The sequence below is a fragment of the Anser anser genome (genome assembly GCF_964211835.1).
Source record: "Anser anser genome assembly, chromosome: 7".
In the NCBI taxonomy this organism is placed as follows: Eukaryota; Metazoa; Chordata; class Aves; order Anseriformes; family Anatidae; genus Anser; species Anser anser.
Window position 1 is genome coordinate 38,044,658 of NC_139727.1, and position 26,327 is coordinate 38,070,984.

General features: G+C 51.8%; 2 protein-coding genes across 7 annotated transcripts in view; one reads left to right on the top strand and one right to left on the bottom strand.

The window, feature by feature from the left end:
- ZRANB1 (zinc finger RANBP2-type containing 1) overlaps positions 1–3,522 on the top strand; it is a 41,070-nt gene extending 37,548 nt beyond the window's left edge. Inside the window, exon 12 of the mRNA XM_083843917.1 lies at positions 389–3,522. Within this exon, the coding sequence (XP_083700043.1) occupies positions 389–607 (219 nt within the window). The 3' untranslated portion in view covers positions 608–3,522. The remainder of the gene's footprint in view (positions 1–388) is intronic.
- A 1,635-nt stretch (positions 3,523–5,157) lies between these two features.
- CTBP2 (C-terminal binding protein 2) overlaps positions 5,158–26,327 on the bottom strand; it is a 125,058-nt gene continuing 103,888 nt past the window's right edge. For 4 of the 6 annotated variants that reach the window (XM_083843918.1, XM_083843920.1, XM_083843919.1 and 1 more), the window contains exons 3-10: positions 15,306–15,460; positions 14,270–14,414; positions 11,706–11,912; positions 10,879–11,093; positions 10,360–10,490; positions 9,661–9,788; positions 8,916–9,033; positions 5,158–6,701 (exon numbers count right to left, since the gene is read on the bottom strand). In XM_083843918.1, the coding sequence (XP_083700044.1) occupies positions 6,521–6,701; positions 8,916–9,033; positions 9,661–9,788; positions 10,360–10,490; positions 10,879–11,093; positions 11,706–11,912; positions 14,270–14,414; positions 15,306–15,460 (1,280 nt within the window). In that variant the 3' untranslated portion in view covers positions 5,158–6,520. Of the gene's footprint in view, positions 6,702–8,915; positions 9,034–9,660; positions 9,789–10,359; positions 10,491–10,878; positions 11,094–11,705; positions 11,913–14,269; positions 14,415–15,305; positions 15,461–19,251; positions 19,743–26,327 lie in introns of those variants that run through there. The other 2 variants (XM_083843922.1, XM_083843923.1) reach the window with 2 other exon arrangements.

The following is a 26,327-nucleotide window of genomic DNA, read 5'->3' on the forward strand; positions in this document are numbered from 1 at the left end:
GCTGGACTCCTAAAAGCTGCTTTGTAAACAGAAAGCTCTTGTAGGACCTGTCATCCTTACACATTGTGCCTTCTGTAAATAATTAGCTTCTCACAACTGATTGAAATATAGGACAGCTACATCGGAAATACCTGTTTGAAAAATTCAGAAGGGAAAAATAGCTGGAGAACATTACTAAAGCTTTCAAATCTTGGTTGAAAAAGCAGTGTGCGTCAGTTTGACTTGTGGCGACTGAGCTGCTGCGTTGTTGTATGCTGATACCATTAGCTTGGAAAAGAAACTTCCTTGCTCCCCTAACCGAGGTGGTTCAGAACATCACAGGTGGCTTCTGCAGAGCTGCTGGTAGTGTTTCAGGCCTCGTTCTCAACCTCTCTCCTCTCCCCAAAAGATAGGTAACGAGGAGCAGCAAGAAAAGCTGCTTCGGGAGTGGCTGGACTGCTGCGTGACGGAAGGAGGGGTTCTCGTTGCGATGCAGAAGAGCTCTCGGCGGCGCAACCACCCTCTTGTCACCCAGATGGTGGAGAAGTGGCTCGATCGCTACCGCCAGATCCGCCCGTGTACATCCCTTTCCGATGGCGAGGAAGACGAGGATGACGACGACGAATGATGGTGGAACGTGGGAAGGAAATGACCAGCGCGTAGTGTCTGACCTGGAGTTAGGGTTGTGCTATAGCTGTTCGTTGTGGAACGACCTGATTCTAGAAGAAACATGCTGCAAAGGGTTTTTCTAACCAGTATGGGGAGAGTCTAGAAGCTCATCTGCTGCGTGGAGAGCACTAAATGGGCTGGACTACAGTTTGTATAAAAACAAAGAAAAAGAAACAAAACAGCTAATTTTATTATCAAGACAGGAAAAAAACAAAACACTTTTCTTTCTGATTGTAAATCTGTCTATAAATGTACCGCATGTGGTTGTGTAAGAGGTTGTGTAATAGGAAAAGTATACCAGCATCTTAATTATTGCAAAGAAATTTTTCAAATAAGGGCACTTACGAAAGCACACGTTAGGTGGATTTCTCTTCCCTCTGAGATTCTTTTACAGTAGAACTTGGGATTCTACATCACCCTTAGATACTCTGACACATTTCTGTGAAAGGCCCTTTGATGTGAAATCTCACTAGTGCCCAGGTCAGGTGGTGAGGTTTTTTTGTTTGCACAAAATATCCACAGCAAGTCATAAGCAAAAATACACTCGTTACTTACTAATACTTCAGTTACTGCTGTGCCCCCAAAATAAAATCTAAACACTATGAAACAAACTGGAAGAGAAGGTAAATTTTTTCATTGAGTGAAATGATTTGCTTCCTGAAAGTTTTTTTGTCTCTTTTTTCTTCCTTTAATAGTTAATAGATTCCCTTTGATATACCTAAGAGTATTTATTCAGAGAAGTGACCTAAAATATACGGATTTTTTTCCAGTGAGCATATACTAAACCAAACTGTGTGAAATTTGAGAGCTCAGACATGATTGATAATTTTGTATCGTCAAAACTTTTGTCTTGCTGTGATACAAACTATATATCATCGTATCACTTACTCTTTCATCACCTTAAACATTGCTGCAAATGAAAAAACATCTTTTTAAAGGGTTATTCCTTGGTCATTACATCTAGTGAGAATACACTCGGCAGTTCTGACTGAAAAGAAGAAACTATGCTAAAGTTGTTTTTAAAAGCACTGTTATATATTTCTCAGTATGTAAGCCTGGGAATTTCTTGCATGTTGATTGATGTGGCCATACTTAAACTTATGTAAGTTCCTAAGATTGTAAGTTCAGAGTATATTCTCCAGTAGAAATTATTATATTTGATAACTTTAGCCATGTAACCTGTAATGGATAAAGTTTATCTAAAAATCTCACTGAAACACTAAAGGTTAATGCAAGTTTTTACAGATACAGTGCAATTCAGGTTTTCTTGAAAAGCACTTTTGATGGTGTGGTGGTCGAATACGGAATTTTTGCAGTAGCTGAAATTGTTTTAATTAGAATTTGGAACGAAGCCCCATAGCACATATTTTTATGTAGTTGAGAGCTATGGAAACCCGGAGGAACTTGCTGCTTTTTTTCTTCCAAATGCTGCTTAGATGGTGTTGAAATGTGCACAACTCCTACAGAAACTTGGTGACGACACCAAAAGTCTAGAAGTAATGAAGTACTGTATTAACTTAGCAATTTTCCCATCACAGATTTCATGGAGGCTTATTATGAAATGTCTTCACGTTTTTGGCCATTTTATCTCCTCTGATTGGTGCATGCGCAAACTTTCAGGTAAAAGAGTGCATGTTTATCTGCAATATACGTCTGGTTTACCTGAGCTGAATAGGCAAGCTGCTGATACCGAAGAGGTTTTGACAAGCATATGGTCCTGTTTCAAGTTCGCTTTCTAAACTGGTATCATTTCGTCTGTTTTTTTTTCTTAACTTGCAAGCAAAATCCTTTTATTCCTTGTCGAGCTGATGACGTAAAGCTTTGCTGTCAGGGGAGCCGAGCGCTGGGTAAGCTGGGATGGGATTTTACGTGGCCTGAGCAGCGTGCGTGGGCAGGTTTCCTCACCTGCCAGGGCGCAGCCCCGTCCCTGGGGCTCAGGGTGAAGGACAGGGGTGGAGCAGCTCCCTGAAAACTTGCATCCCAGCTCACCCAGGGCCGAGGTCCCCGCCCAGACCAGCATTTGAACGGACAGAAGGATAAGCTCCTACCTTCGGTAGGCTCTTTAAAAGGGTGTGCAAAACGTTACCCTTTCATTTTTGCAGTAGTGTTCTTTTTAAGGAAGTAAAGCTTCCTTGTGACATGGGGAGAATAACTAACTAATGTGAAAAGTACCCTGAGCCACGCTCCACAAGCACGCCTTTCCTTACCTCGTATCGCTGTACGTGGGCAGCCCGTCCCCGACCGCCGCGTTTCCATGGCACGTGGCAGTTCCCCATGCAGTCAGTGACAGCTGTTTCAAAAAGCATGCACCGTGCTCTCTGATGTTTATCTAGTTCTGGTATGAGAGGACAGTCCTGGTACTTCAGAGCTCTTGGCTTTCTTAATCATTATTGTTCTGTTCTGATGTGCTGTAAAATGGTATGTTCAGGTTAACGAGCTTCCCGGGTCAACTTCGGAACTGGTGAAGTTTCTTTTTTTTCAGAATCAAAGTAATCCAAACCTCATGTACCTGTAGATTAAAGAGATGCAAACCCTGGCTTTGTGCTAGCCCAGTAGTCAGTGTATGTTAATGGGTGCTCTCCTTCACTTACGTACGTGAAAGTTTACAGATACTGAGAGGAATTTGCAAATGCGACCTTGCAACTTGGCTGAAAGAGCAGAAATTGCTGACAAGGACGTACAAAACGTTGTTTCCCAATGTTATTTTCCCCGTGCTGTTGCTCCCAGTCGCAGACGCCTTCCCAGCACACAACTTGGCTTTTCCTTGCTACCTCCTTCACACCTGGTCATTTTGCTGGTTTTATTTATGAACTCCTCAGTGAAAATCCCTGTATTTCTTTGGTTTTTAATACATTAAAATTTAGTAATTGTGGGTTCTTCCGGAGTTCTGCTGCATGGCTCACACCAAATACCCCCCAGCACTTGTTTACACCACTAACAAGAAATGTTTGTGTGCAGTTGGAGACTTTTTATTTGCTGCTTTTCCCTTTTCCCCTCTTGCTCAGCATTGTCCCGTCACCCCTTTTTTTTTGCTGTGGCTTTATTTAGCATGTTTGTCACCTTCCAGCTCCTTGTTTTAAGCTACTCTGACACCCCTCATCAGCAGAGGCTCCCTGCCTGCCCATCTCCAGCGTGAAGACTGCCTGTCAGCAGAGTCCCAGGCGCTGACCTTGAGCAGCAACTGTTCATCTCCTCTTTCCTTGCCTAATAACTGTCCCCTTGAAAGCTGCAGCCTGGTTCCTTGCGTTGCTTCTCCCTATCCTAACTGGGGATGTTTTTCCCTTTCTCCTTCCCTCTGCCTTCTCCGTGTGTCTCTTGCTGCTGTTTGCACTACGGGCGCATGAAACCCATTGGGGAGGGTAACTTAATGCTGCCCGCCGTCCCTAGGAAGCTTCCATGAGTCTGTAGCTGCACCTCTTGACTTCTCCTCCTGCCCAGCTTGCAGCACTTCACCAGAAGCTGCCGTGGCTTTGAGAGGAGGCTGGGTGCGGACGGACCCCACAGCACCTGGGGGTTTGAAGTCCCTCGCCTCACAGGGCTGAGCCCACCCCTGGCAGCGGCTGCACACAGAGCCACAAGTCTGAGACCTGGCCCCCCAGGAACGTCCTTGCCCCTGTAAACTGGCTGTTCACAAGCAAATGGAAGCACCAGAGCTACGTTATTTTAAATCAATTCTAAACCTTAACACAAACACTCCCTTCATGCAGTGTTTCCCAGATATGACCTCTGCACCTACCCTGTGTCACCCTCCCGGTTCCTTGGTGTTCACGGATAATCACCGGTGTGCTCCGCGAGCAGTCAAATATCTACGAGGGGTGCCCTCTTTTTTAACGTGTGTGAAGCTGGTAACTAGTTTTCAGTTTAATTTAAAACAAAATACAGAGTTTTGAAACCGGGACCCTTTTTGGTTTCAGCTTTTTTTGCAGTCCCTTTCCAGACCAGGCTCTTTGCCCACCTGCAGGCAGTCTGTGAAAGACGGGGTGGAGATGGAGGACCTGGCCTCTCCTCTGCTTGCCGGGAGCTGCTGCCACCTCGGCACGTTTCAGATTTTTTCTTTAGCCGTTCAGTAACACCTCAAATCTCGATTATGTACAAAAAGGAGCGCGAGGTGTAGCTGCCTTTGTAGCACGACGGAAACCCTCTGCGTCTTTTTCCGCTTAGCCTGCAAGTACCGCCCCACACGCCTTTAAGTATAACCTGCGAACACGGCGTTACTCCGGCTTACGGGTAGCACCACCTGAAAGTCGGGACAGGAAGCTAAATTCAGCGAGTGTTTCCCCAGCAGAGCCGTTTTAAAACTGAGCTGGCCGTGAGCTGTGTGATTGCGGCACGTCTCGGAGCCCGCGGCGGGGAGCCTTGGGCACGGCGGTGCTGGAGCGGGGCCGAGGTCGGACCCGAGGACAAGGCTGCGCCCTGCCCGCTGTGAGCACAACCTCAGGGCCAGGGCAGCGCTTGGGGAGCTCACCAGACACGTCCTGTACCGGTGAAGTGGCAGCGAGAGCTCTTGCCTTTCAGAAATTATAGAAATTTTATCACTTTTTATTGAAAACTGCACTGAACGCTAAATGTCCACCTTTACAATAAACAAATACAAGAACGGTAACACACTAAAACAAAACAGCTGATAGCCATTGCTTTTTTTTTTTTTCTTTTCTGTTTGGGACAGCTTAAGATTTTTTTGTCACAGAAACAGGAATGTACCCATACAAAGGCTCAAAATAGGCCATCTCAAAAACAAAAAGGCGATGGTTCACAAAAGACTATGAATATAACATGTAACTAGTTGATACAAATCTAATAGGATTTGTTAAAATCAGTCACATCTAATAACACGTTTTGAAGTGTTCTTGTATAAAATAGCACGTGAAGAAAAGAAGACTTTTATCAATGTCTAAAAAAGTGGGTTTTGTTCATAGACAGTCTGACAAGTTACCATAAAAAGTGTTTCCTGAGACATAAGGAAATGCAACATTATTCTTGAACCCTTTCCAGCTCAAGACTTTTCCACTTGATAAAATAGCTGCAGATTTAAAACTGAGAAAATATATTTGAGTACAAATAGTGTGTGAAACGTAATAATACTTTCTTCTTTTTTTTTTTTTAATTTTTTTTTTTCTTGCATCATTGCAGGGCGTAGGCGGATGCACAGCTACTTTATTCAGTGTAGGGGCAGAGAAGAGCCTGGCCGTTGGGTTTTTTCGGGACTTTGGGAGGGCAGCGGCCGGGGCCGGGAGCCCTCGGTGCCCTCCCAGCCCGCAGCTCCCGGCCGGGGTGGCTGCAGCTCGGCTCGCGCCTCTCGGGAGAACTTCGGGCACGCGTCACCGGCCCCGGGGGACCCCGAAACGGATCTGAGCTTTTTTTTTCCTTCTGCTCCTGAGCCAGTATCGCTGCCTCCCGTTAGGAGAGGTGACCGGGTACGAGAGTAAGGAAAGGGCTGAAGCCACATAATGGTTTCCTCTTAAATTTCTATGTTAACTCGGTAAGGATTGCTCGCTGCAATTGTTTGCAAACAGGTGCAGAAGCCCTGTTCTTCCCAAGGAATCGAGGGGAAAAAAAATCTATTTTTATTCATGTGATTGATGCACAGATGAAGGAAACTTAACACACAATAACAGAAGTCGATCATTAATGTCTCACATCCTAGTTTTCAGCGCTTCGGTAAGCAGGTGACTTCTTCAGGGCTTCTCCCCAGTCTTGACTGCTATCACTTGGTCGTTAACACTGGAACATCAATGATGCATCTGTCCAAAATCAACATTACAAATTCCGTATCAAATTCTTTTTATTTTTTTTTTTCAGTTCGTGTATAACTTCTTTTCCAATGTCTCTTGGTCCCAAGTTTATTGAGTGGTTTTTTTTTTTAAATTAGCTGCTATTGCTCGTTGGGATGTTCCCTGTTGTCCCCGTGTTTCGTGGGCTGGTTCGGCGACGGGGCTTGGGAGGGGTGCGCCACGGTGGGCAGGTTGTGGGTCACGGGGATGCCGCCGGGAATGATGCCCTCCATGGCCGCTGGTATGCCTCCCGGCGCGACGCTCACCATCCCGGGGGGATACCTGGCGGGAGGGACACAGAGAGCCTGGGTTTGTCGCGGCCCCGCGTGCTGCGGGCAGAGCCGATGGCCCGGCGAGCACGGCAGAGGCTGCGGAGGAAACGGGAGCGGGGAGCTCCCACCTTTCTGCTACAGCTTTTTGTCTGTTGGTTTGTTAAATTAGAAGGGAGAGCTTGAAGTTAAATGAACGCTGCTGTGGGTCAGCGTTGCCGTTTCTCATTTCATGTGCATGACCCATCCCCTCCTCCCTGCTGGCAGCTTCTCGATCCTTCCCTTTGTGCAAAAATATTACCGACCGTGGCAGTAAACGCTGACGCCGTCACCTACACGGCATTACCTGCGAGTAGCACTGCTGGAGGCGTGGTGCCGAAGCCCGAAGTAGGGATTTGCAAGCAAAGGCATCGCACAGGCTGCAACCAAACGCCGGTTGTGTTTGCTTTTGTTTGGTTTTAACCCCTGAGCGAGCTGCAAGTAACAAATCCCTTGCGTGTCTGAGTGCATCACTCGATGAGCCAATGCTCTTTATGCTTTAAAGGGGAGGGAACAGGTTTTGTTTATATAGATCACTGTCCCATACGTGTGGCAATCCCCAAACACCCCAGTGATAGAGGGGAGACGAGGACGATGACAGCACAGTCGCTATTGCCACTAATTACCGCGGTATTTCGATGAAGTCAGATTGTCCCAAACCCGTACGGCATTGTTTCCCTGAACCTGACACGCTTAATACTAAAATTATACACCCGAGCTGTGAGCTCGTGGACTACAGCAATAGCTTGGGGTGGCTTAACTGCACGAGGAGACAAATACTTCTGCCGGTCAGCTGAAGGAAAAGGAACCAACAGGTGTAACAAACACTTGTAGTGGTCAGCCACGCATCCTTTTGCACGGCGATGCTGCTCTTCTGTTCTGCGAGCTGCTCACGGGCCCTAAAGGACGCAGCCCTGATCCTACAGCGAGTGTGGCTGAGCCCACGTCCCCTGGGCCAGAGCCAGCACTTCCTAGAAGAGCTGAATGAACCGAAATCTTAATCCCTAAAGTGAACTTTCTTGTCCCAGTGTTATTTAAAGGCTGTTTGAACACAAATCGTGCGCTTTGGGAGCACGCGGATCTGTGAGAGCTTTTCCAGAAAAGCTGTGCTTGCTGCCTCTGAGGTGGGGCAACCTCTGGTATCCTGGTAGTAGCTGGGCACAAATTTCTTAAACTTATCCAAATGTCCTTCACAGAAGGAGCCAGGATCGGCCTAGAAGCTAGTGCCAGAGGAAGGTGAAGCACGCAAGTTGAGTGATGGAGGTTTCGGGTTCTTTTTAAGCCGATTCAGTGGAGGGCAGGGTGGTGCAGGACACCCCAGGCAGCACCTGAGCTGTGCTGAACCGTCAGTAGTGACCAGGGCTGCCAGGAACCCAGCCCATCTCCTTCGGCACCCATTTATTTGTTTTGCCTTCTGTAAACCCTTGTGCAGTGCTCAGTGTGCACGGGGTGGTGGCCGGCTCCCTGTACCCGTGACGCTGCTGCGCCTTCCTGTCACTGACATCTGTCACCGTTTCCCTGTTCCTTTTTTTTTAATCATCAGGCCTTTTTCTCCAGCTCTTCCCACAAAGCTCTGGACTGACCTTTGCCGGGCAGTTCTCCATCAGTTGGGAACATTTCTGCCCAGGCACGCTGAGCCGTGCGCCACACGCCTCACAGACGGAGCAGTGAGCAATGCACGCTGAGCCTCCCGAAACGGAGCGGTCACTGACCCGAATCTTGGGCATTTAGGTACGAATCAGGCCACCTGAACACGGGCCTATATCTGGAGTTTTTACTCTGGCTATTTCACTCACGAGCTGGACCAGGCTCTTGGCCCAAGCAATCAAACCCGGGCAGAAGAGCTGATCAAAGCTGCGGTTGCTTTTTCGGTGTGTCAGGTATGTCTTGCTTGGGTCTGGGGGTCCTGGCGCTTCTGCAGGTGCCATGCACGCGGCTGCTGTCCCACCACCAGCAGCATCAGGAAACGTGCAAGGTTTTATAAAACTGTGGTTGAGTGACGCAGCGCTGGTAATCCCGGCGGGGCACGACTGCAGCTCCCCACCGCGAGGGGCTTCGCAGTCACCAGCCCAGCACAGGCAGACTTGGTGCTCGGGCTTTCACACTCCCTTTGTGGCTGGGACCCCCCCAAACGTGGCTGGGAACCCCTGTGCTAGGCTGGCTGGGGCCGTCCTTTTCTCCATCTTACCTGTATGTGGCACCATTGAGCTCTGGATGGATTGCTTGCTGATCTATTACTGACCACGGGGCCGTCGTGACAAAGAATTCCTTGTTCACGCAGTTCCGTAGGCTTTCTGGGATGCGCCCTGCAGTTGGGACGAAAGGTAAGCACGCGTCAGGAACGTCCTGGTTTTATCGCCCTACAATAAGCTACGATTCTTTCATTTCATTGTATTTGTTGGTGCAAAGGAGGAGAAAAGAACGCCAGGCGTGGAGCTACGCCATCCAGACTAACGATGGGGACGATTTTTAGGACAAGAGAAATGCTGGAGTGTTGTGAGCGTCATCTTGGGGCAAGCTCTGTTACGGCAAAATTTGGACACAGACGGTTTCACTGCCTTGGGGTTTATGGCTGGCATGTAGCCCTATAGGGCCTGCACGTCTTTTGACAGCAGCTTGTCAATGCTTTTGGGGCTAGTGCCATTGAAAGGGGCAGCAACTACTGCACCGCTGTCCTTGTCCTCCCAGGCATGGCGGCGGGCTTTGCCATGCCGCGCACGTGCACCACTGATCAAAAACCAAAAACACACACACAAAAAGGAACATAAACATGCCCAAATGGCAGGTAAGTAAAGTTTGGTTTCTCAGTCTTCCACTGGGAAGCAAATCGGGGGTAGGACCTGCAGCTGGGACGAGGGCAGGGCAAAGCCATAGCTGTGCCCCTCAGGCTCCTGCTTCAGGCACCCCCCGAGGCTCCTCCCGGGGCCGGGTACCTGTGATCGCGCGCCGGATTTCGGTGGCAGCAGCTTCCCTCATCTCTAGCGACGCCTGCTCGCTGTACCAGGCGGTGTGCGGGGTACAGATTAGGTTAGGAGCGTCTTTCAATGGGCCTTGAGCAAAACTGCAAGCAGGGGAGGGAAAGAAAAAATTAACCAGTGTTTAAAAAAGAGAATAAAAGATGCTAAGACTGGCAGAAGGCCCGTGGCCTGCCCTCTGCGTGTGCTGTGGCTGCTGGGCTGGAGGGAACCCACCCGAGGGGGATGGACTTTGTGGGGTTATCTCCTTGGGGGAGCACTTTTTATTAAAAATAGTTTCGGGAAACACAAGGACACCACCAGTACTGCCCCATCCCCTGTGTGCTGTGCGAGGAGCCGCACCCCGTTATAACCGACCCCTTCTTCGCTATTGCTGACCGGGGAGCTGCAGCCTGCGAGCGAAAATGCCCAAGGGCACGGGAGCAGTAAGTCTGTTCTCAGCAGCTCATTTCTTGTTCTAAGCTCCCTGAAACCCACCAGATATTTCCCCACCCGTGCCAGCCTACAGCTCGTGGGGGCTGCGAGGAGCTGCTGCTGGTGCATGGGCACTGCCCTGGCCGCACACCTGCAGCTGTGGAAGGAAAGGAAGGAAAAAAGGGAAAAAAGGGAAAAAACGGAAGGAAGGGAAGGAAGGCAGGAGCGCCGCGAGGGCCTTACCTAAACGGTTCTGACTCGTGCACGTCGAGCGCAGCCCCTCGTATCCGTCCCTCCTTCAGGGCTTGAGTTAAGGCCTTCTCGTCCACCAGCCCCCCACGCGCCGTGTTCACCAGGAACGCGCCCTGCCGCATCTGGCGCGCCGGGAGAGAGAGGAGTGAGCTCTCGGTGCCGCGGCCAGCGCTTGGTCCTGCCCTGGGAGGCACCCCGGGGCTGTACCCTCATCCCCTGGTTCAGCAAAACCCCTGCGGCTGCAAGCGGGGCCCCGTTCTGGGGCACAGGGGTTTCGGTGGCAAGGCCAGCGCGGGCTGGTGGCTGCAAACGCGACCCGGTCCCGCAGCCGCCTCCGCGCCATGGAGCAGAGAGCTGCTCCCCAGGGAAATGTGCTGCACCCCACAAACACCACGGGGCACGGGGCGACCAGCGGTTCTGGAGGCAGCCCGCAGGCTGGCACCGCAGACACCCGGCGCCGAGGCGTGGTGTGTGCCTGCAGAGCGGCAGCGCGCTCTGCTGCTTCGTTACCTGCTTGATCGTGAAGTCGTTGATCAGGTGGTGGTTGTGTTCGTTCAGGTTACAGTGCAACGAGACACAGTCGCTCTGGTAGAGCAGGTCCTGGAGCGTGTAGACTCGCTGCACTCCCAGGGACCTCTCTATGCCATCCTGCAGGTACGGGTCATAAAATATCACGTTGAAGCCAAACGCCTTGGCTCGGACTGCAACCGCCTGGGCAGTGCGACCTGTGTGCGAGGGAAGGAGAGGTTTAATTGAGCCGGCCCCAGCTGCCACTGCCCTGGTTTGGGCATCGCAGGAGGAAATGCAACCCACTGAGGTGCTCTGTCCACCAAAGCAAGCCAAAAAAAGAAGGCTTTTTATTTATTTCGTTTTTTAGGCAATGTTTGTGGGTGGTTTATCTCCCAGCCTCTTGCTGAAGGACTTAGACGTGGCTAAGACAGCTGTCACGGCGCGGGAGCACAGGTTCAGTACGGCTGCGGCGCTGGGGCACGCAACCCTCACATCACCACGTCGTGGTGTTGCCAGAGACCCCCCCTGATCCCAAAAGTGAGGTCCAAGGGGACCGTCAGCAGAACTGGTGCCTGCCCTCCAGCTCCTGGGGGACAGGGACTCCGTAGCCCAGCCTGAACCGGTGCCTCACCCCGCACACCTCCGGGGGCTCAGCCGAGGCTTACGAGGCACAGCCCCTTCCCCAAATACGACCAGAAAGCGTCCCCCCCCTGCGTCACACCAGCCTGCTGGGGTTAAGCAAACCCGCCCCGGTGCTTCTGGTCACAAAACCGCTCATTTCAGCCCTTCGTAAAAATCACCGCAGAGTCTCCCTCCTGCCCACGTACCGAAGCCGATGAGGCCGAGCGTCTCCCCCCGGATGCGGGCGGCGCCGGAGGCCACCTCGCGGATCTGCTCCACGCTCTGCACCCGCGTGCCCTCCCGCAGCGCCTGGTACAGCCACGTGTTGCGCCGGTAGAGGTTGAGGACGTGGCACACGGTGGAGTCGGCCGTCTCCTCCACGGCGGCCGAGGGGATGTTGCAGACGGCGATGCCTGCAGGGGGACACAGCGCGGGGCACAGCCGTGGCTCAGGGGCAGCCCTGGACCTTTTTTGTTTTGTTTTTTTTTTTTTGGTTTCACATTTTAAACAAAAAACAACCCACCGAATCCTTATTCTTGTTTAGTTTAATCCACCTTCAAAGCGAATTAAATCGTGCTGGCCCAAGTCACCCCTGTTCCACGAAAGGCTGTTCAGCCACCACGTTATTTAGGGACCAACTCCTGCAGAGGCAGAGGAGCGCTCAGGCGTGGTGCTGCGCCGTGTTGGCGCGGCAGGGCCAGCTCCGGGTATGTCAAGGCTTTCTGGTTCAACCAGAAAGAGCCACAGCAGTTGAGTAACCACGGCTGTTCAAAGCCCGTACCCTGCTCTGACATCCCCAGGGTTTATAAATGGATTGGTGAAACGTGGCCTTGGAGGTGCAGGTGCCGCGGTGAGGTTTGGGTTGACCATCACCACCACGGCACCGGCGGCACCAGCACGGCCCCGACCCTCATGCCAACACTTCTGTGGCAGGACCCGATGGATCCCAGTGGGAAGCAAAGGAATACACACTCCTCGTGGCGCCGGGGCTCTTTTGGGAGGTCCCTCCCGGGGGATGGCCGTGCCGGCACGGCTCTCCCAGCCCAGCACCACGGCCGCCCCCAGGCGCCGCGCTCCATAACGGGGCTTTTGTTCCCCCGCCACAAAAGGGGCATTTTCAGCCTCCGCCTCTCTGCTCGCCGTCGCGGGTATTAAGTTAACTGGAAATGTCTCCCCGACCGCTCCCCTGTTAGGCTCTGATCCCGTAAAGCCTGTACGAGTGTGCTTCGTTTCGTGTCTGCTCAGCAGAGCAGCTGAGCACATGCTTACATCCCACCGGCTTCAATGCTATTTAAACACACGTTTTAAGATGAATGTGTATTTAAGTGCTTCGCTGTACTGGGGCCTTTGAGTCGAAACCATGAAAAAGTAGGAGATAAAGAGAGAAGAACACATTCAGAAAATCCCCTTACTGCCTGCGCTGCCCCCAGCAGCACCCTGCGGCGGCACCGCGGGTTAAAAAACCACAGCAAATGGTTCAATTCTGGCACCAAGCGCCTGTTCCGGGGGTGTTTCTGCTGTCTGTCACCCCCGCAGCGGCCACCAGCGCATGGCCAGGTGCTGCACGTAGGTACTGGTCATTTATTGCCTGCACAGCTTAAGGACCACCTCGTGGAAAGCAATACCAATTCAACTTTACGCTACATTTGTGGGTAGTCATTACATTTTCTACTCTAAACCACATCATTTGGCCACCCAATTTGCTAAGTATAAAAAGAAGGACTATACTGCAGCATCCCATTATTTTATTCGTTATATTTTTCGTTTCTTGATGTTCAAAGCCTCGGAACATTGTTATAATGGATAATAACAATAAGAGTTAAAAACATGAAGAAACCATTACATCGAGAAGACACTGTTCTCCTCCCGGAGAAAAATAATTCACTACGCTGAGAATTGCTTTTTTAGGAGTGACTATTTGAGACTCTCTTATCGCAATTATCCTTGTAAAATGGCTCACGTGCAGTGGCTGTTATTCTTAACTTCCCCGGAGATAACCCTTAATACAAGATACCTTAAACACTATTGTGGGGCTTCTGGATAGACTGAGGCTTTGGATCGGATGAGCAAAAAATGGTTGTAACAGCTGCTAAGATCGCAGATGTATATAACTAGGTGCCCCCAGGTTGCTGTGCGCAGACTGCCCGAGGTCTCTGTGCCCACCCCGTGTCTGTAATTCGGTGGCCCCAGCAATGCAGCCCGCATTTTACCAGTTTCTGGGGCATCTCTGACGAGGTGGCGCGGGATACAGCAAAGACCCAACGCGCAGTCCCTGTTCCACACGAGGCCTTCCCAGCGGCAGGGGCATGACTCAGGGAACCCGATCGGATCGAGAGACTAAGCTTGCTAGACAAAATTTAGTAAAAACCTTTTCTTTCACTTTTTCTAGAGCTAAATCAATTCCCCTGTGTCAGAAACATCACAACCATACAGATACCGGTGAGTCCGAGGGGCAAGTGGAGCTACAGGCAGTGCAGGAATGGAGGCCTCACGTGGGGCAGTTTCAGTACAACACGACTCTAACAGATTCCTTCTAAAAATGCAGGATTTTGTGTACTTCATGGTCATGTTTTCTTGTCATAAGGTATTCTACACGCAAAATATTTAAGCTGCACCTTTCATTTAAGGGCCGAATCCACCCTGTTTGGGAGGCCCCCCCTGTACCTCCCTTTGGCTAACACTCCCCCGGGGGGGACCAGGGGTCACTGGTGCTGCTTTTAAATACTCGGAGGGATGTGGGAGGGAGCTGGGGTGCAGAACCGAGACCTACCGAGCTCCCCCGCCGCTTTGATGTCAATGTTGTCGTAGCCGCTGCCTATTCGAACAATGACCCGCAAGGCCTTGAACTTCTCTAGATCTTCTCGGGTCAGCGTGATGGTGTGGTACATCATGGCCCCAACGGCTTCGTTTAATACCTGGAACAAAGCAGAGAGGTGTCAGGAGCCACCAGGACACTCGGAGGGGACACGTGCAGCTCCTGGAAGCCAGTGACCGCCGGGATCAGGACTACTAGACAGTAAATTGTCCCATTTTGCCACCAACCTATTGTCTGTCTGGTGCAAGCCGACAGCTTCTCACCAGAAGGGCACACGCAGGTTTCACCAAAACCATGAGCGGTGTGCCCCACCGTCATCGAGGCCATTCCCTTGGGATTTGGGAACGAACTGGATGAGCATCTGGAAATAACGATGTTCCATCCTGACAGCCAGGCAGAGGAAAACAAGCACATTGCTCACCCAGACGTTTTGCCAGGCTCCTACCTATCAGAAACATCTGGAAACCCAAGACCCAAATTCTCCAAGAGTTGCTCATCGGTCACCGGATGCCTCATAAAAACTGTCCTCCTTCCCCCATACTGAATATCTGAATAAACGAGGTTATTTCTGGTTTTCTTTCCCAGCTCCTGGAATTGATTTCTGATCCCTTCAGACCCCACCGGAGTTACCTAAATGTGCACAAAGAGTAACTTGGAAACGAGTATTTCCAACGAGCTGAGCTTCCGAGCAGCAGCGCCCATCACCCCGGCACCAGGGAGGTGCAGGGCGCTGTGTGCTACTGCGGCACCGAGCGAGCAGACCTCACCAACACGAGAAACGTTAACGGTACTGACGTCAGAAATCCGATGCTAAGAGACAGGGTGACTTTTTGTTCCTAAAATAACGCCCGGCTCAATTTTTATCTGCAGCGACTTTCGCCGATGCTGTCTGCTGACCAGCTCGAGGCGCAGCCTTGCACGTTTTTTCCTGCAGGGGCAGGACCAGGAGCGTGCTCGGCGCCCCCCGCCCGCCCCAGCAGCCCCGCGTTACCTTCTCGTGGATCTCCTGAGTTGATTGTGCGTCACAGAATGCCACGGTCGCCAGATCCTTCAGGATGGGCATCTCCACCGTGCAGTCCCTGCCGTCCAGCAGCGCCACCAGGGGCCGGGGGTGCATGGGGCCGTTCATGATCTGAGGGCGGATACCTGCAAGCAGAAGGAGCGCAGCTTTTACACCGACGGCAACGGGAGCGGCTCTCGGGCAGCCGCTGCCCTGCCCGGGTGCTCCTGTTTTACTTGGAGAGCCGTGGCACATCGCAGCACCAAATGCTGGGGGACGACAGCAACGCAAAGCAAAGTTCAGCACGAGATTTCTCCCTGGGAGAACGGTTCTGGCTTTGCCCTGGACAGAGGGACAGCCCAGCGAGGTTCGCTCCCAGGACAGGGACCGGGACGAGCCCTTTCCTGCTGCCTCAGGGCGGCTTCTTCAATGGTTTTGCCCCTCCAGCACCAGCACTTCGTTCCACAGACACGCTGGCACCTGCTCTGTTATTTTTAAGGCCTTCACCATTTTGACCAGCTCAGAAAGACAAGCCTGAACAGGCTCCCACTAAGCAAAATGGCAGGATTACTGGAAACGCACAGAAAGAGCAGGACACCCACGTCCCCACCAGCGTGCAGCCATCTCTTCTGCCACATTACCAAACGCCAAAAGGCTTCAATGCGGGAGCGGCAAAGCCCAGCTGACTCTGTGCACTCCAGCCGGGTCTATCCCTGCCTCCCGTGGGATGCTCTGGGACGTGCAGCTGGAGCCACAAACACACGGGGACAAACCCGGTGCAGACCCTGCTCCCTGCGGTGGGAAGCGCACTTGTGCCACGCTTACCAAGCCTCCCTGTGGGCTGTTTCCTTGAGCAAATGTGTATTCAGGTGTCTGTTTGGCCGTGCTGCTTTTTTTCCTCATTTTACAATTGCTCATGCTCCAAGTTGAGGCTGGGAACCAAATGATAATCAGCAAGGGCTGCAGGAAGCCCCATGTTTGTATCCTATTAACTGCTCAGCCGCGGATTAACAAGTTCAATTTTGGACAAGTCACTTTGACGTTTTTGGGCCTCCATTTACCGCTCAGGAAGGCCAGTCACTACATTAGGATTGTAGGAACGGCTCAGCTATCTTGCTCTGATGGCCACGGTTTTGGGGAAAAGCAGTAGTTTGGGGGAGCAACTGCTCCGGGCACAAAGGGTTTTATTTCTGCAGCCACAGCGTGAGCAGACCCGGCCTCAAGGGCTTGAGATCGAACCTCCAAAACCCCTCACAAGCAGCACCACCCCCCTTAGCAAAACACACCAAAACTTCGCAGACTACTGGCAAAAACCTCTCTTCTTGTAAGAGTAAGAGGAAAAAGCCCGTGTTGTACCTCGGCGTGCTGTCCTTCGTTACAGAGGCAAGAAATGACGTGAGAACATCTGGATGAGGTAGCTCTCCGTGCCGTGCCACATCACGGAAGCCACTATTTGCTCCCTACTGCAGTACGATTGTTTGTGATGGTTGTTGGGACAAGCAGCGGGCCGTTCTCCCTCCCGAGGGACCCCAATGGGATTGTTTTCCCTATAGGCAGCCTCGCTGTTCCTTTAGAAACGGGAGGCCCGTGATTAGCTAAAGAGGGATTTTGGTCTGGGGCTGGGGTTTCTGGGGAGGGTCGAACGTCTCACAGGGAGCACTGCAGAACAAATGCTATTGTCTGCGGCGCTACGTGGGGCTGTTTGACTGAGGCAGGCCGAGGCCGCGAGCGGGAGGCTCCTCTGGGGATGCTGCCAGGGGCTCGGGGCGCTCAGCTCCCCGCGGAGCACCGCAGCCTCCTGCCGAGCGCCGGCACAGCCCCACGTGCCCGGGGCACGACAGCGAGGGAAGGGAACCGATGAGGAGAGCAGCACGGTGCTGCTGCTTTTTATTAGTATTTTTTATTTTTTTTTTGTAAGGGAAAATTAAGCCAGATTGCTGCCGGGCGGAGCGTCAGCAAGACGAAGGGGCGAAGCGAAGCCTCCGGAGCGTGCCAGCACCAAGAGCATCGCCCTGGGGCCAGGCGGGGTGGGAAGGAGCCACGTTCACTGCGAGGGGAGAATAACCCCGTGGGAACAGGGGGGTTCACAGGGGTGGGCTTCATGGCCCTGCGTTCCTGTTGGACTGAACCCGGTGTAAGAATAAAGAGCCAACCCATCCGGCAGACCCAGGGGAAGATTTCCAGCGTTACGCACGAACGTTTTTGGACCGGGTCCTTCTCTCCGCCCTCCCTAGCAAGATCTCCATCAGCACGTACTGGAAGTAATACATTATGTTTGCACGCCTTTCAGCCAGATGGAAGTGCAACTGTGTCAGTAGGCAGGGTGCAGCGCCGAGATGATTTGGATAACTGCAAGAAGCTTGCCATAAGCAGATAAGCAAGAATAAAAACACGCACGAATCGCAGAGGGCTTACACAATCCTCAGCGAAGCACTGTGCCCCGGTAGATTATTTTCTCTGTTTAACAATGAGGTGAATTATAACACTGACTTCAACACCTGCTGAAGTACAACGATCTCCAAGACGTGGAGCATCACCTATCCGCCTCACGCCGCGACTATTCAAAAAAAAGGGACAACGTGATGGTGAGGTGCTGTGGTGGTGTCAGCCCCCCAAATAACGGGTTTGTTCTGCTGCCATTGCATAAGCTCCTTTGGAAGTCGAACGACACACACACAGCTTTTCTTTTCTGAAGCGGCATCTGTGCCTTGGCTGGGGATTAGGGCGGGCGGGCACGCCGCGGGTCCCTGGCTCCTCTTCCTCACCGGGGCCACTTGCTCCAGCTCGGCGGGGAAAGTTTGGAAGCGAATGGGTACGAGAAGGAGCGCATCACCTATGGCAATTACGATTTAATTAAAACCACCGACAGGTTTGCAGCCTGGATCCCAGGGTTTGCCCAGCCCTACCCGCAGCCTTCTCCCTCCTGCGTGCGCCGCGTAGCCAGGCTGACAAAACCAGGCGCAACCTGCCCGCTTCTCCTCCCGTTCACGCTTACACGGCCCGGTCGTCGTTCCGCCTGCGCCCGCCTCATTAACAACGAGGTATGCCTGGACCAGAAAGTAATTAAGCAGCCGGGCGCTCCCACCCGACCTCGCGATAAGGCAACGGGGCCGTTAACCCTTCGGGAGCCCGTCCGTGGGGCTGCGCAGCCCCACCTGGCCCTGGCTGGGCTGGGACACGCTCCCCTGGCTGTGTCCCCAAAACTTGGCCGCTTCCCCGCCGCCCCTCGTTGCCCGTAAAGCCCGAGGTTGCCGCGAAGTTGCCGCGAGGGTTGTTCGATGCGCGTTTTTCCAGCGTTTTCGGCTCCCCGTGGACTCCCGCCAGCGTTTCGGCGGAGAGCTTTTTAAGGGAGAGGGAGAGGAGGAAGGGTGTATGGAAAAACAAAAAACAAAAAAAAAAAAAAGGAGAAGAAGAAGGAGAAGAAGCAGAAAGCTTTTGCAGTCACATTGAGAACTCAAACTCCACCCCGGCTCGCAGGCAGCGCCGCTTGTTGCACGCAGCCCGGCGTATAAAGTGCTTTTGTTTCATTTTTAATACACAAAGCCTGCTTGTCCTCTCCTGCCGCTCCTCCCCTTTGCCACCCACTTGTATCCGATTCCAATGGCACCCCTGCCAGCAGAATTAGGGAGTGCTCCCTGCTAAATGGCAGCCTTTGTGTGACCGCAAGCCGGCTGGTACTATCTCACAGAAACAAAAGCAGAAGCCATTTGCCTAATTCTTATTAATCTCAGTTGCCTACGCCACGCAGCATTAAGGAAAAAAAAAAAAAAAAGAAAAGCAAGCGTTAAACATGTTCACTTGCAGTATATAAAAGTGCATCGAGAAGCGATCCTGACAATCGACTGAACCGCTCATTCACAACCAAGTAGCTACAGTTTTACAGTCAGCTACACACTTTATTAAACAAACAGAAAAGAAACAGGAAATTTCCCCTTGCCTGGAAAATGTTGCCTCCACATTCTTCTTCTTATTAAAAACCACACATGGCAGTGGAGGAGGAGGGAGGGAGGAGGAGGGGGGGGACCCACACACGAGAAAATACTACCACTTTTCAGTGCGTCGACTCTCCTTTCGTCTACGAGGGGGTATCTTCAAACAGGCGGTCCCACGGCCCACAGCTGCAACATCTCAAGACAAATGTCTCTTTGAACACGGAGGGAAAAGAAAAGGCTTTTGTCCTGAGCCACAGAAGAATGGTCTGAAATTGCTAGAGGAGTTACAGTCACCTCTGTGCGGCTCCCAACTCTTCAGAGCACTCCCTCCAGACTTTGCCGAAGCTTTTAACTAATCATAGTTCTTTCCCAGCCCTTGAATAAAATCATGTGAGTGCCAGCCAAAAAATCTTATGCTATGCACACTAAAGGGTTTGTATATGTCACAGTTTCTTTTTCCCCCTTCCACTCCCCTCCTCCTATTGACTTGCACATACGTCTTTTTTTTTTTTTCTCCTAGTTGTCTCGAATGGATTTAATCTGTGCCATGCTGCGTTTTGTGTTTGTTTGGGTTTTATTTTTTTTTTTTTTAAACTTAAAAATGAAACATGCTTTTCCACCCTGAGTACACTGAACGAGGCTCCGGGAACAGACCGACAGCCTTCAGCAGCAGCAAGAAAATGAGCACAAAGCACAGGGGGGGAGGCGAGCCCGTGGGGATCTCGCCCAGCGCCCACGAGCAGAGGGCCAAATCCTTGTGTCCTGCGTACGTCAACGGGTTGGTGTGTGTAATTCATGGGGTAAGGAGGGGTGGAAGGGCATTAACGGGGGGATCCAGGTGGCCCTAGTGTGAACTGCCTTGGATCCTGCAAACCAATTTTCAGGCGCAGGAGCCAAACCCAAACCAGGCAACTGCTGGTGCACTGGTGGCTGGCACATTTCACCTGGGACACGCAGGACACAGGGAAATCCACCAGCAAGGAGATCCACCTGCGCCCAGGTGTATTTTTTCCACCCAAATCCATGGAAACCCTCCCGAAGATCCCACCAGCATCGCCCCTGGTCGCCCCGCAGCCCGGGCTCTGCGCGTCGGCCTCCGCGAGCCGAGTCCTGAAACGGGAGGCTGGGTCGGCAGCAGGAGCAGAGCTTCACAAAGGAGAGATGCTCTTCCCTTCGCTGAACTTCTCAGTTAGTTAATAAATGCTTCCCATCACAAACACGTGTGAAAATGAAGCAAGACACAGTCTTTATCTCACAGTCAGGGGAAAAGAGATATTTACTGCTATTCCCAAGGGCAAGTACTCTGGAGGCACTTGGTGCTCTGCAGGCAGAACCACACAAATGTCACAGAAAGTGACATCAAATAGCTTTTATAAACAAAGCTGGGCTGGGGGTTTAGGCATGTTTCAGAGAGATGTGAGGGGCAGGGTCCCCGCAGGGACCAACTCGTCCCTGGTTCGGGGCAGGGCCCGTGCCAGCCCCTCGGCCCCGACCACGCGTTTCCTGCAGGCAGCACCCGCACGCTGGCTTTTCGCCAGCCCCCTTCTTCAGCCAGCTCTCGGGGCTTCCCTCAAGGATGTATTTTTAAAAATTCATAGGACGTTCCCACATAAAACGATACTCTCAGGAGCTGACACGAGCACCGTGCCTACAAGCTTCATCCCAAGCACAGACGCAAGCGTAACTAAACGCTCGGTTAAGATACGGGGAGTACATCTGCGTGGTATTTCTTTGCTTTCACAACCTGGATTCCTGTAGGTACGCCTGCCGCAGGCACTGCACCTCTTCAGTTCTTTATGTTTTGGAAGGGTGACGCTCACCTCGGGGACATGTGTGTGTCCCAGGCAGACGGCCTTACACAGGAGGCCCACCACATCCTGCGCCAGCTCCCCTCTGGGTCCCTCCCTACCCTCTTTCTCCTTTTGTCTTTCCCCTTTTATCCAAATGGAAACAAACTACCTCATTAAAAAATAAACAGTCTGTTCCAGGAAATGGACAGCTTTCTTTTCTTCTTCTTCTTGTTTTTTTTTTTTTTTTTTTTTTTTTAAAAATAGAGGAGAATGATGCTGATGCTTTCCACTAGGTTTCTCCCTGGGTCCAAACTTGTCCCAATAAAATGCGGTTTCTTTGCGAATGCAAGCAGGACTGGCAAGCAGGTGTCCCCACCGCAACAGGCAGCACACGGCAGGGCCCCGCTGCTGTCCCCGAAATGCAGGGCGCAGCCACGCAGGGCGCACGGGAGGACAGGAGGCTGCTGGACTTCAGAGCACCCCGAGGGATTCGGAGGCCTTGGAGATGCTCTGGAAGAGCGGATGTGAAAATCGAGGTGAAGGTCAGCCTGGAAAAGGGTGGCAATGGCCCTGGCACGGGGACAGGGGCAGACGGTGTTGTTGGCCCCTGACACTGCAAAGCTCCAAAAACTGGAGAAGCCGCTTGTCGGATGAATCACACCAGATCTTATTTCTTCTCTGTGTGCAGAGAGAGAGAGAGGCACGTGAAACACCTCCGCACCCAATCCCCCCAAACTCTGGGGCAGCCCATCTGCCTGTCTGCAGCACGATTTGGTGTCTGCATTTTAAAAGAAAGCCCGTACCTTCAGCAAGCACAGAAAATAGCCCAGCCTGTCCGTTTTGGGGAGAGGCAGCGGTTCAAATTATATCATCACGGAGAGAGAGACAGAACCAAATCGGGGTGCTCATTTACACCACCTGACAGCGTACCAGCACCACGGGATGCACGCTCGGTGTTATCTCCTAGAGGGAAAACTGACAGCGGGGTGGGTTAGGCTGGAAATTTCCCTCCAGTGCCAAAAATGCCATCGATCAGAGCAAGCCCTTGGATCCAGCTTTTGGGAAGGGAAGGGCTCAGTCTGACTAGCTGTCCGTGTGCCATATGTACCTTCTAAACCTGTGTTTGCACACCGATAGTGAGTGGGAAACAACGCGAGCGGCACGTTGTGATATACTTGTAGGGGTTAAATTTTGCTGGCATTCACCACTGGTATTACTCCTTTTAATTGTGCTGGACAGAAAGTGCTACGACTCTTTTAATAAGGATATACACAAACTTTCTATACGCTGCGCAGTTTAGCCGCTTGCACCTTTGAGATCTGCTGGAGGCTGCCCACAGCTCCCACAAAGCCGGAGGGCAGAGATGGTGTTAGGGGAGGTTCTGTGCCGGGGACAGACTGACCGAGACAGAGGCTGGCATTTCTGTGGGCTTACACCCTTTAGGGTATGGTGATAGGCACATGCACAGGCGAGCGAATTGGTGAGACAGCACTGCTTTGCTGCGCCAGGAGCCTGAACACGAACGTGAACAACATTAACAAAAAACTGATGCATTGACTCAGGTCATTTGCAGCAAAAAAAAAGGAAAAGAACCCATCTAGGATCTAGCCCAGGCTTTAACTAACGTTTTTTTTTCAGGAGAGCAACGTGGGGGCCTTCAGTGAGGCCCCGGCTTGCTGTCGAGAGCCTCCCCAGAGCATCCTTCTGCCAAGCACCAAGTGCCACAAAGGGCTGGCAGCAGCCTCGGCTCCCCGTGCAAAGGCCGCAGATGGGCTGAGGTCTGCGGCGGGGCTGGGACCACCCGGGGAGCACCCAGAGCCCTGGCCTGGGGCTGAGGGCTGGTTTCAATCCGTAACTCCATCTGGACGTCTCAGCCAAGGGAGGGAGGAGGAGTCCTCGTGAGGAAAGGGGCTCGTCCAGTACTCCCCTTCGTCAGGGGCCTGGCTGAACCTGCTCACGGCCGACCCCGACAGCTTTCTGCAGGGCTGGCTGCTGACGACGCCCGCTCTGCCCCTGCCCCTGGGGCCACAGGCGGTTTCGGGAGGTCTTCATTTCCAAGGAGGGCTGCACATGGCTCCTGGGAGAAGTGAAGTGATGCCGTTCGGGGTGCTGTGCGCTCCCCTGGGCCGTGCAGGACGCCCCGGGCACCCCGCTGGGAGCCCTCCTGCCGACGAGTGAGGCTGGCTGGCTCCCGAAGGAGGGACTTCAAAACCCACGGCTCTTGCCAAGGCCTCGTCCTCCGCAAGGCCTTATTAAAATAGCTCCTGGGCCTTTGCCAGGCGCGCAAGCCAAGCCCGAACCGTCTGTTCGGCGACCCTGCCGCAAGGTCATCCCTTCTGGGGCCCGAAAACTTGTCACCGTGTGACCCACGCATGAGGAACGCTTCTGCCGAGCGTGCCGCCTGCTCCACCACTTTCTCCCCTTCCACCGCTACTCCCGGCCACGTCTCCGCTCTCCCATCCCCACCTCTCCTCCATGGTGAAGATCAAACGGACGAAACCTCGCGGTGGAGCCGAATGTGAGCCACCGCCGTGCTTCCATCCGTTCTGCGGCACATTTCCACGCCTGGTTTTTGTCTTCTTATTTTCTTGCTTTGCTGTTTTTTTTTGTTCCTCTCCCCGTCCCGCTTTGTGCTCCCTCCCTGCCCTGCAGCCCCGGCGCTCTCCCGTCTCTCCTTGAAGAAATCGAGAACAATTCCGCTCAGTGCAAAGAGGGATGGCAAAATGCAAATGTATGAACCAGGGAATAACTCTGAAAGGTCCTGGGAGGTGCTGAATGCCTGCAAATCCCACTAATTTCCCTAAGATAAACACACTCACTTCCTCGCAACGCTGGATCGTAACTAAATGAGGAAAAAACCTAAATACCAGCATTCAAAAGGACTTAACTACAACCTACATGCTATTAAAGTTGATTTACTTTCACAGCTAATGCTTTACAAGTATATCTTAGGATTTTATCATAGTTACACTGAAAAAAAAAAAAGACACGTGTTGAATTCCTGTTGACATTTTCAACAGCCTAGAACCACAAAAACACAGCAAACAGAAGTTTGGGCATGGCACCAAGCCCCAAAACCCACCTGCTCCCCATGGCTTAGCACAGGAAACCTCAGCTCCCGGGTGCCAGGCTGCCCTGCCCCAAAAACCCAGCTCCTGGCCCTTCTCTCAGCCAAGCAGTCACCAAGGCCACGAGGAAAGCCACCGTGGTGGAGGACAGCACCTAAGGCCCCCTTCAGCTTAACAGCAGGGTGGGATCAGGCTGTGGTCAAGTATTTGCCAAGCAAGAAGGTGCAGTCCTGGGAGATAAAGACAAGGATGACACACGCAGAGCAGGGAAGATGCAGGTGAATTGATTTTGTCCTTCGCAGGGACAGCTTGCAGAGGGAGGATGTTTGCCTCGTGGCTTTTCCCAGCTCTGCTGGGTAGGCGAGAGAAGTGGCTCCTCGTAGCATCACCCCCTGGAAATGCCGATCGGCCCAGAGATGGAGGACACCACAGCATCATAGAATAGGATCACAGAGTCATTAGGGTTGGAAAAGCCCTCCAGGATCATCCGGTCCAACCACCGATGTCAGCTGGCCCCGGCCTCCCCCCAGGGCCATGCTTTCCAAAGTTTTCTGTTTCGTTTGCTTGTTCCTTAGCTAAAGTATGTTATTATTTTTAATATTGTCGTAAAGCTCTCTCCCCAGATACATCAGTAAAATAAAGAAGGGTCACAGGGAGGATTTGCTCCCTTCCCACGCCGTGCTCGCAGCTGCACTCCCCAAAAAGCATCCTCTACCAGAGCTTCCAGTGGGGCTGGGGCTACCAGGGCCCAACATCTTATCTCCAAGTCACCTGCGAGGCTGCTCGCCCAGCTGGGAGAAACAACAGCATAAAACTCCCCCTGAGAAACCTCAATCTCTTTATCCAACCACTCTGAAAAAAAAGATTTTAGAGATGCCACACAATACAGCCCTTTTTAGCTGTTTCTGCCCTCGAGCTGTGCATTAATACAGCTGAGACTAAGCTGGATTGAGGGAATTTGAAATCGGGGCACTGGCTGACATGGAAGGCTATCTAAAAAAAAGAAAGCACTCCAAAAAGAAAAAAATGAAAAACTCCACACAGAAACGGACTGCGAGCTGAAAATTTCATGTGGTTTGGGTGAACGTACAAAAACTCTCACTGGAAATGCCACTAATAATAGCATCCTGTCTCTCGTTACAGAAAGTACACTGATTAATAAAAATACACTGATTAATAACAAACCGCCAAATCTTAGAATATTGGGATCCCAACTCAGTTAATGAATAGTTTTTAGACTGAGGGAAAAAAGCGGTGGCTGGGGCAGGGAACTCCTCTCCTTATTTTGGAGCCATCCTTTTTTAATCTCCCGACTTTGTACCTTTGCCGAGCCTTGCTGCCTGCTGCTCACCAACAATTACTGGATGTTGAGAGCATGAACTTGCAGAAGGGCACTGTGAGTAGTGCAGGAAGAAGTGAGAACATGTTCATACATTTATAGAGACTACCCAGGTGCACAAAGGAACACACTTTTGCAACCGCGTGTAGAAAATTGGACTTTGTGTGTACAGATGTCAGGATTTTACTAGGAAGCTTCAAGCCAGAAAACTGTTTTGTAATTCAGGGCTATTACATCTTTCTTAAAATGTTCAGATCAATTCAAACCAAATGAGATATTTCTTGTGAGCTGCTTTTGAACTCGGTTCTTTCAAATATCCATTAAACCTTTTGAAACTTAAACAAATTTTATTTGTAATGTAATGTGCAACCGTGGAGATCTGAAGAAAGTATGCGGTCCCAAAAGCACGTATGTTTTTCTAACTGTTTGAGTTGGCCTAATAAAAGATATTATCTCTCCCTGCAAACCTTGTCTAGCTGCAGCCTCCCAGGCCGAAGAAGGTTTCCAGCAGGGCTGTTCTGGGGCCCTGGACGAGCAACACGCACTAGGAACGGGTGAGAAATGTCACCTGATGTTTTTTCTGATCCCTGACACCCCAAAAGTTCTTCTCTGATCAGTGATAATCCAAGGCTGTTCACTTAACATTTCCAATTAAGGCCATGGACCGAGAAATGCCTATTAAACACTAACTTTGGTACCAAAAGCAGCTATTCACCCCGAGACACCCGATGCTTTGAGATGGCTTCACAAGTGACACCTGTCCCCATCGAGGGCTTCAGCACGGAAAAACATCTCCAGCGCTCGCAGGGTGCACTCGAGGCCGCTCGGACAAGGCTGGATGAAACCCTCAGTGTTTTGCAAATCCCACCTTGTACTCGTGCCAT